Consider the following 10,652-nt stretch of genomic DNA (forward strand, 5'->3'; position numbering starts at 1 on the left):
AAAAAAAAAAAAAAAATGTATTAAGCACCTTTTAAAGTCAGGCATATCAGTGCTCCACAGTTGAAGCCTATAATCTTGACTAGCGTGCAGGAGAGAGTTCAGCTGTGTGAATGTATTAGACCACCACAGAGCATTTTATTGTTCTGCCTAGCTCTGTTCCACCTGCCACCATCGAGTCATTTCCGACTCCTGGTGGACTGATGTGAGTAAAGAACTTTTAAGGATTGCCGAGCAGGAGAAAGACTGCTCAGTGAAGGGTGTGGTATCTGCTGAGAAGGAAAACAGCGTGAATGTAATTAGCTGTTCACACAATATTTCACACCGGAGACTTAAATAACTTGAACGTTTTCAATGACAGTGATCATTTTAGAAATGTATATCTTAAAGAATAATACATTTAAGTAATTGAATTTTTGGCTTTTTTGGTTTTGCTCATTTCAGAAACTAAAATGAAAGAAATTAAATGTGTGAAAGTCTGAACTTAACTAGGCACTCACATTTTCATAATAGTCGCTACAATTCACTAACGCCCTCTTGTCATTCCTGATTTTTCTTCTATTTTGTTGTTGTGTGCTTTCAAGTTGGTTCTGACTCATAGTGACTATGTATAGGGTTTCCAAGGAGTGGCTGGTGGGTTTGAACTGTTGAACCTGTGGTTAGCAGTCCACTGCTTATCCTACAGTGCCACACCAGGACTCCTTCCTCTAATGTCTTCTTGTTGTTAAGTGCCGTCGAGTTGGTACCAACTCAACCACCCTGTATAGGGTTTCCAAGGAGGAGCTGGCGAGCTTGAACCAATGAACTTGCGGTTCAAAGCAACCATGTAGTCCAGCTCATTAACCCACAGCACCATAATAAATTTTAGTTTCAAAGTGTCCCATGTTAATGTTTAATGTGGATTTCTTTTTCTTTCACCGAATATATGGTGGATTTTCTGACTAGATTTTTATCTAAGCATGGACCAAAACCTGATAGCAAACCCACTGCCACTGAGTCGATTCAAACCCAGTGACCGTATTAATAGGGTATCTGGACCTTTAATTCTTTGTGGGAGCAGCCTCATCTTTCTCCTTCTTTTGAGCAGCTGGTGGGTTTGAATTACCGACCTTACAGCTAGCAGCCCAGTGCCTAACCCACAGCGCCACCAGGGCTCCTTTAAGCACGGATAGCGCCATTAACAGCATTTGAGTTTTGTTTGCATTCCTTTCAGCCTCAAATGTTTTATAAAACAAATGCTTTTTGTCTTAGTATTATATAAACTGGTAATTTAAAAAATTGATCTTAAATTTAAGGGTTAATCACCCATTTAGCATTTTACAAATGTGTTTAAGTACTGTTACATAGAACTCAGCTGAAATTTTAAGTGAGTTTTTCCTTCAGAAATAGCATTAGTAGATGAAAACTTACTCCATTTATGACTAACATTACTAATCAACCTTCTCAAAGGATTTATTAGTAATTGCATAGTAACTCAAAAGTAACTCCAAATCATCCATATAGAATAGAAATTTCTGAGGTCAATTAGCCAGCATGGTTTGAATACAACATTTGTCTTTTGGCTTAATTATAATGTCATGATTTTTATGGAGGTAAACACAACTTTGTTAAGGACTCAAGGACCCTTCTTGTTGTGGTTGTGTGCCGTCGAGTTGTTTCCAACTCATAGCAACCCTGTAACTGCCATACTAGAGCTTCCATGAACGCTTCTCATTGTTAGGTACTGTCAATTCAGTTCCGACTCCTTGCCACCCTGTATAGGATTCCCAAGGCTGTAATCTTTGTGGAAGCAGTTGGTAGGCTCGAACCGCCAACCTTGTGGTTCACAGTGCTGCCCTACGAGGATCCTAATTCTCTCCAAATCGTCGCATTTTAGGAATGTTTTGGTGGAAGTTCTGTAACTGTACCAGAAATTGAAGGAGTCCTGTGGTTGAAGGAGGATGGCAAGAAGTCCTGGAAAAAGCGCTATTTTCTCTTGCGAGCATCTGGAATCTACTATGTCCCTAAAGGAAAAGCAAAGGTGCGGCCCTTCTGTTGTGCTAATTGCTTTTAATCCTGAGTATATTGGCTCAGGGAACTCAGGACCTGATGAGGTGCAGCTCCAAGGACACAGAAGGCTAACATACTTATTGATGTATTCCAAAGAAGTGGGGGTGGTGGTTATGTGCCGTGGAGTCGGTTCCGACTCATACCCACCCTATATAGGGTTGCCGAGGCTGATAATCTTTACAAGAGCAGAAAGCCTCATCTTTCTCTTGCGGCACAGCTTGTAGTTTCAAACTGCTGACCTTGAGGTTAGCAGCCCGACTCAACTCGTAACCACTAAGCTACCAGAGGTCCTTATTCTAAAGAAGAGGAAACTTGAAATGTTCACTGTCTGCTTATTTAGTTGACCCACCTCAAGTCTCTTACCTAATTTGTAATTAAACCTTTATTTATTATTTGATTTTTTTTCTTTTTTTTTTTTCTGACTCTTAACAAAAAGTTTGTGAATGGGAGAGTTAGTTGTAGAATACTTTTCTGGGATTAAAGGCATTTTCATTCTTTGTTAGGTAATATATTTCAGGTTAGGACCATAGAATTAATTGTTTACTGTTTACTGTGGCAAGCACTGTTTGAAGCTCTTTACATTATCATTGGAGCTAGTCTTCAAAACCATCCTGTGAGGTTGTTAACCAGTGGGGAACCCCCAGTTGAGAATCGTTGTATTTGCGATATGCATTATAGGAATTGAATACTGAGTATGTGTTTATTCTTCCCAGATAGCTCTATTACACTGTGTAATATTTAATATACTATCCTGTTTTTTAAAAGTATCTTTACATAATGTCAACCTTTCCAAACAAGTCAGGGTTCAGTTTTGCTACACTGTGAATTAAAGAAACATATGTTGAGAATCTCGTTATGTTGTTTTCTATAAAATAGTATTTCTCTTCAGTACCATTTTGATTCTCAACTAGGAAGTTTTCATTTGTTTTTGTTGTTGCTCTTGGGTGCCGTTGAGTTGGCAGGGCTGGAGAATCTTTGTTCTGCTAAGGGCCATTTGAATATTTATAACATCATTCGCCGGTCATACAAAATTACCAACTTAAAAATTAGCCTGCTATATTTGTATGGCTAGAAGTGCACTTGCCTTGTTTTGTGGACCTTATGCGGCCCATGGGCTGGATGTTTCCCACCCACCCCTGCTGTCTAGGGTCTGAGATGTAAGTATTTACAGGAACAGAAAGCTTCATCTTTCTCCCCAGAATCGGTTGCGAGGGGTGTAATAGCTGTGTGTTTTTTACACACTGTTGTCAATTTGGTCTCTCGGGTGTTTTTATCGTAGGTGTCTCGTGACCTTGTGTGCTTCCTCCAGCTGGATCATGTTAATGTTTACTATGGACAGGACTATCGGAACAAATACAAGGCACCCACAGACTACTGTCTGGTGCTCAAGGTAAGTAAGCCATTGGCTGTTTTTTTCTCACTCTACAAATTTTAATTGGCGTTAGGCTTAGAGCAGGTTATTGGGCATTTTGGAATAGTTTGAATCTCCATCAAGCCTTCTATTTGCTTTATTCTTCAGATTTTAAAAGGAGTAAGGAAGGGTACTAGAGGAAAGAAGTATATGCTATACCATTTGTTGTTAACTCATAGCAACCCTGTTTAGGGTTTCTGAGGAGCAGTTGGTGGGTTTGAACAGCCGATCTTGTGGTTCGTAGGCCAGTTTTGAACCTGCAGTGCCACACCAGGAGTCCTTATCTATTTAGACCTAATAAGATTGTTGTTAATAAGGAATGGGTACTGGACTTCACCCTTTGAATTATAATATATAAAATAGTTGTTGTTAAGTGCTATTGAGTCAATTCCAACTCATAGCAACCCTGTATAGGGTTTCCAAGGAGCAGCTGGTGAGTTTGAACTGCTGACCTTGAAGTTCAAAATGAACCTTGTGGTCTGGTGCCCATCCTACAGCACCACACTAGGACTCCATGTCTGTCCGTTAAACACATGATTTCATTGGCTTTGAAATAGGATTAAACATGCTTTTTCCTGATCATTGTCTTTAAGACTTGAGAAGTCCACTGACTTTGTTAACTCTGATGGACTTTATTTCTTTTAAATGTGGAAGGAGTACTTGGTAATTTCCTGTGATGTGAAGGTTTGTTTTAACTTGAGTACCTTGACCAAAATTTAACACGTTTCTTTTTATGTTGTCTTTTTTAAAAAACAAACTGAAGAAACATTTAATTTGACTTTATGGTGTTGGCAGTGGTGGTGGTTGTATGCTGTTGAGTCGATTCCAACTCAGAGCACTCCTGTGTAGAGTTTCCAAGGCTGTAAATCTTCATGAGTGCAGAAAGCCTCATCTTTCGAGCAGCAGATGGATTCGAGCTGCTGACCTTTCGGTTAGCAGCCTAGCACTCTTTGTGACCACAGTTGTTGTTGTTAAGTGCCGTCGAGTCGGTTCCGACCCATAGCGACCCTGTACAGGGTTCCCGAGGGTGTAAATCTTTACGGGAGTAGAAAGCCTCATCTTTCTCCCGCGGAGCAGCTGGTAATTTCGAACCGCTGACCTTAAGGTTCGCAGCCCGATTCGTAACCACTATGCCACAGTAAGAACTGTACATTATTTAGCCATTACTGTTTTTGTGGATATGTTTAGGTTTGATAGAGTTTATTTTCCTTCAGTTCTTCAGGGAGCTTATTTGGAATTGTGCCTTTAATCTTGTAGCATCCACAGATCCAGAAGAAATCTCAATACATCAAATACCTTTGTTGTGATGATGTGAGAACCCTCCATCTGTGGGTCAATGGCATCCGTATCGCAAAGGTAGGTTCCGTTTGGTTTGACGGCAGATTGACCAATGAGGTGCGTGATGGTGAGGTTTTGGTTTCCATAACATTAGCTGATTGGTTTACTGTGTCTGAAATTCAGTTTATGTTCAAAACGGATTGATTGTTTTATTTTCATGGTTTTGCCAGGATCTAGTTTTGTCAGGCCTATAATTCGTGTTTTAAACATTTTTTTTTACTTGGTGATTTGATAAACTTTTAACAGTATCTGTGGACTGAAATACAAAAGCTTTTGTTGCATGAACATGATTTATTTTGGCTTTATAAAATGCATCGTAATGATTTTTCTATAGAAAAGTGTAGTCTAAGCCAAGTTGGGGGTTTTTTTTTCTATTAAATTGCTTTAAGTAGTGATGATTTATCACCCAGATTTGGGGCCTAGTCCTGAATAATACTGAGAACCTGTCCTTGGATTCAGAATTTGGAGTGGGGGTAGGGAAAGAGTGGATTATAATTTACTGATATTAAAAAAATTCTTAAGTACTCTAGGCACTAATTATGAATCCATAAACAGAAATCAGTCCCACTTTCCGACTTCATCTTTCTATACTCTATGCCCAGTAAAGTTCAGATGTCATAATTTACTACCTTCTGTTTAGTATGGGAAGCAGCTCTACGTGAACTATCAAGATGCCGTGAAGAGGACAGAGTCGGCGTATGATTGGACTTCCTTGTCCAGCTCCAGTATTAAATCAGGATCCAGTTCCTCTAGCATCCCAGGTAGTCCAAATGCCTCAAAGCACTGTTTTACTGCTGAAGTACCAATGTGAAGGCCTCTGAGAGACCTGCTATTTCAGTTTGGTTCTTAAGAATTACAGCCGTACCTTATTTCTGAATTATAATCAATGGTGGTGGCGGCTGTGTGCCGTGGAGTCGGTTCCGACTCACAGCGACCCTCTGTAGGGTTTCCAAGGCTGTAAATCTTTACGGGAGCAGAAAGCCTTATCTTTTTCCTGTGGAACCACTGGTAGTTTTGAACTGCTGACCGTGAGATTAGTAGCCTAACTCGTAACCACTACACCACCAGAGCTCCTTGTTGTTGTTGTTGTTGTTAAGTGCCGTCGAGTCGACTCCGACCCATAGCAACCCTGTATAGGGTTTCCAAGGAGCAACTGGTCAGCTTGAACCGCCAACCTTGCAGTTCGAACAGCTTTGCAGTTGGGCGCATTAACCCACAGTGCCACCCCAGGACTCTCTGAGCTCCTTGTTGTTGTTGTTAAGTGCAGTCCAGTCCATTCCGACCCATAGCGAACCTGTATAGGGTATCCAAGGTGTAGCTGGTGAGCTTGAACCACCGACCTTGCTGTTCAAACAACTTTGCTGTCTGATGCATTAGCCCACAGTGCCACAGCAGGACTCCTTAGGTGCTATTAAAACTCTAGGTGGGGAGACTATCATGGGCTAGTTAAAAATGTGTTTGAAATGGAAGACCAATATATATACTCCTAATGCCGGGTTATTGAAAACTCTCACTGCTCACAAACAACTGTTGATGTATAATTTGGGGTAGAAATTTACTGGCTAGAAGTAGTCTAGTCTCAGAGCAGGAGGCCATGTAGGTCCCAGAGCTCATCTAAAGGGTTTGCAGGGAATCACTGGAGCTCAGAGTTTATGGTCTGAAGTTTGTCCAAAGGAGCCTGAGTTGAAGATTTTAAGTTTCTGTGTGTATATTATCTTGCTGTACTTTTCACTAATCTGGCTACACTGACTGAATGCTGCCATCCAATAGTCTTCTCTCACTGAGTGAGTGGATGGGGTTAGGTTTAACATTTGAGAGTCCACTAGGTGGCAGACATTGAGCGGTGCTTCCTCCTGGTTGTCTTACCTGGCTGGCCTGTTGCTGTTAAGTGCCATCCAGTGGACCCATAGAGACCCTGTATAGAGTTTCTTAGGAGCAGCTGGTAGGTTTGAAACACTGTCCTTGTGGTTTAAACTGACCTGGCAGTTCAGCACATTATCCTGCAGTGCCACACCCACTTCCCTAGCCCTGGATGTCAGTTAAAGCTGCACTCTCTCCTCGCAACCATTCCCACTGGGCTTCAGATCCCTGCAGTGCTTGTCCACGCCTCATCAGGAGGCCAGGTGACCGCTGGGTTGTGACTCTGGTACTGATACCAGAGCCCTGGGAAGCGTGTTCATCAGGAGGCCAGGTGACCGCTGGGTTGTGACTCTGGTACTTATACCAGAGCCCTGGGAAGCGTGTTCGTGCTGTGGCTAGAGGTCAGGGTCTCAGGATTGCTTGTTGCTGGGCAAAAGGAAGTAGTTTACCATGTATATTGTTGTTGAATGCCGTCGTCCTGTCAGTTCTGACTCATAGTAACCCTGTATAGGGCTTCCCAGGAGCAGCTGGTAGATCGGAACCACCGACCTTGCAATTCAAACCAACCTTGTGTAAAGATAAACTATGGAGCCTTGAGGCATTAAAAAAACTGATATTCAATGTAATGAATTGTTGATTGAAAAAAAATTCACTCCGTTGATAGCTATTCTCTTATTGGTTAAGAGTTGATTGTTTTCAAGATAGGTTGTCAGGACACCAATAATGTTATGTCAGTCTTTTATTATAATTATTAATCTCCTCATGAACCATTTAAAGTGAATCCGAGCTTTTCTGTTAGTCCTCCACAAGAAGGAGCTTCTAGGCCTACTGGGTTGAGTAAAATTGACATATTGCTGTTTTGCACAGCATTTGACCTTGTCTAACAAGACCTATCTAAAGTAGATAGATTCATACTGTCTGAATAAACTGTCTCCAACAGAGTCGCAGTCAAATCACTCTAATCAGTCTGACAGTGGAGTTTCCGACACCCAGCCAGCAGGACATGTCCGATCCCAGAGCACGGTGAGCTCCATCTTCTCTGAAGCCTGGAAGCGAGGCACTCAGTTACAAGAGTCCAGCAAGGTAACACACTGGCTTTAACTATTACAGGCACCTCTCTAAGTGTCCATCCACTTGTGTTGATGCTCATGCGTTCTTTATTGGGAATTCTGTCTTGCCCTGTGTCAGCCTTCTCTCTTGAATCTCTAGTCTTCCTGACTGTAATAGCTGAAAAGAATTCAGAAACCTGCTGATCTAACTTTACTGCCAGAAATGAAGTATTTGCAAATTGACTCTCGTGACTTAAAATCTCAAAAACAAATTGGCAATTTGCTTAATTAACTCTTTCATGAAGTGACTCAAAGTTTTAAGAAAATAATTCCCTCCCTTCCCCCTTTAATCCACTTGGATGATGCGAAGGCCCTAAATCCATTCTAGAGAAATGGCTTATTATTGATTCTTTATTAGTAGTTTAAATGATTCAGATTCATTTCTTATCTTTATGCACTTTGTCATTTCTTTGCATACTGATGAATTTCCTCTAAACTAAAATCAATCCCCTTAAAATACTGGGTTCCAAAGCCTTGCATAATAGACTATGAATGAATAATTATGCTGACAGACAAGAGTGGTGGTGGCTATGTGCCGTGGAGTCGGAACCGACCTTAGCGACCCTGTACAGGGTTTCCAAGGCTATAAATCTTTACGGGAGCAGAAAGCCTCATCTTTCTCCCATGGAACAGCTGGTAGTTTCGAACTGCTGACCTTAAGGTTCGCAGCCCGATTCGTAACCACTACGCTGCCAGAGCTCCTTGACAGACATGAGTTACCATTGTGAAAAATAAATTTTAAAAGGTTTCTCTTTTTTAGAAAAACAAAGTTTCTTGAGCTCAAGTTAAAAGACACCCTAGTTCTCCAGCACCTTGCCTCTAGTTCTGTAGGCTGGGGGTGCCCTAGCCTGTACTCGCTTCTTCAGTAATCAGAAACTCACTCCACAGGCACACCAGGCCTGCCCAGTTTGCATTTACCCAATCTCAGGGTGCTTTGTTGTTCTTTTGGTCTGAATCACTTACACATTCACCATTGTGAATTATGTGACTATTTCGCCTCAATTTATTCCTTAATTCGCGAATGTGGTTGATTGGCTCTGAGAAGGTGCAGGTATGAACACAACATAAGAATGGAGAAATGAATATTTGAGAATCAACTCTAATGACCTAAATAATGAGGGCCCTGGCATTTTGTCTCATTGCTTTATCAGAGCCTCACACTTGAAGACATAATTCTCTCTCCCTTTTCCTGCTTAAGGAGCCCTGGTAACACTGTAGGGTAAGCAGTCGGCTGCTAACCTCAAGGTTGGCGGTTTAAAACCACCAGCTGCTTCATAGAGAAAGATGAGGCTGTGTACTTGTGTAAAGATCTGCAGTCTTAGAAACCCTGTAGAGTTGCTGTGAGTCGCAGTCACTTAATCGTTGTGGTCGGGGCAGGCCCGTTTGGTGCCGATGATATGCACTAGATAAGCTGGTTTATACAACTCAGAAGCTGGACTTTTAAAGAAAAGCCCTGTGCCTGCTCCCCAAATTATTGATGTGATTTGTGTGCATTTAAAATCATGGGACTCCCTCATCTGAAAGGCCGGAGAGAACACAGGCTCAGATGCTATGTGGTTAGGAAACACAATCTGCCACTACACAGGTTCAGGAAGAAAGATGACAACTTGTTTGAGTCTTGATCCCTCTGTGTGTTTCTTCCCCTGTTGCCTCAGTCCCAGGTGCCCAATGCGAAGGCCAGCACAGCTCAGGTCTACAGCCCTGAAGCAGCCAGGACAGGGCCAAGTTAAGGTCAGGGGCTGTTCTTTGAAAACACATTAACCGGGGTGACTCCTATAACAAATTTTACAGACTAATGCTTGTACTGTGGTGTGTTATTTTTACAAAATCTCTGAGTGTCCTGAGAAGCAATAGAATTCAGCCTGATAATGAGCCCTCTAGAGCCTACTGACCCAAGCGTTCTCTGTGTTAACTAGATGCCATTCATAGTTTAATGCCAGTGTTTATCCCAGAGCCTCCCAGTGGTTCAAAGAGCCTAAAAGATGGACCCAATGTTATTAATGGAGTAAGGAGAGCTCAAGGGTCCTTCCTTCCTTCTATCCAGGAGGCCCCAAACCACAGTCATGCATGAGTGGCTCGGTGAAATAAATGACGAGGTGCCGTCACATCATCTGGGCCACCGGTGCCCAGACAGCTCACAGTTCGCCATCACTCACTTGATGCTAACGTTCCAGAGTCCCCTCACTCCTGTGGCACTTTCTGAGTGGCATTTTGATGATCTCTTGCTGTGATGTTTATGAAGCATTTCTTTATGTATTTTCCAGTAAACCCGTGTTAAGAATGCCCCCCCTCCCCATTGCCTGCAGTTCTGGACTTCTGTGCATGTTGGATGCAAGTGTCTCACTCAAACATGAGTGCAGGTGTGAAGCTCAGTCACTCCTGTGCATGCCCGCTCAACACTTTCACACTCATGTGGCAAAGCCATCGCCTTCACCGCCAGCCCCTCCACCAGCAGCCCAAGCCCACTCACACACAGCTTGAGGGGGTGCAGACCTGGACTGAGAGGTGAACTTGTCCTACTGCCAGGGTTTCCCCCGGCATTGAAAACGGGATGTGTGGAAGCTGCTGAGTCTGAGGTCAGGAAGCAGACACCCCATCCCCATCCAGACTGGTGCCCCAGGTGGTCAGCTCTTGCAGCACCTGACCAGCTAAGCATCCCCTTCACACATGCCCCAGGTCCCTGGTTTTCAAGGGTTACACAGTCGAAGCTTACCTCTGTAACCTTTTCATTTGTTGTTTTTCTCTCTCCCACCCCTTTTTTTTTACACTCCTTTTAGGCCAGAATGGAGTCTGTGAGCCGGCCCTACACGCCCCTTATGCCTCCTTTATCCCCACAGCCTAAGATAGGCACCCCGCACACTGCCTCACAGCCTTCCCCCCCTCTCCCG

General features: G+C 42.8%; 1 protein-coding gene across 1 annotated transcript in view; it reads left to right on the forward strand.

Moving 5' to 3' along the window:
• The window catches only part of RAPH1 (Ras association (RalGDS/AF-6) and pleckstrin homology domains 1), a 69,705-nt gene that overhangs the window by 57,191 nt on the left and 1,862 nt on the right, over nucleotides 1-10,652 (forward strand). Inside the window, exons 8-12 of the mRNA XM_006862025.1 lie at nucleotides 1,874-2,017; nucleotides 3,326-3,436; nucleotides 4,715-4,813; nucleotides 5,436-5,556; nucleotides 7,596-7,738. Of these exons, the coding sequence (XP_006862087.1) occupies nucleotides 1,874-2,017; nucleotides 3,326-3,436; nucleotides 4,715-4,813; nucleotides 5,436-5,556; nucleotides 7,596-7,738 (618 nt within the window). The remainder of the gene's footprint in view (nucleotides 1-1,873; nucleotides 2,018-3,325; nucleotides 3,437-4,714; nucleotides 4,814-5,435; nucleotides 5,557-7,595; nucleotides 7,739-10,652) is intronic.

The sequence above is a fragment of the Chrysochloris asiatica genome, unplaced genomic scaffold, assembly GCF_000296735.1.
Source record: "Chrysochloris asiatica unplaced genomic scaffold, ChrAsi1.0 scaffold00045, whole genome shotgun sequence".
Lineage (NCBI taxonomy): Eukaryota > Metazoa > Chordata > Mammalia > Afrosoricida > Chrysochloridae > Chrysochloris > Chrysochloris asiatica.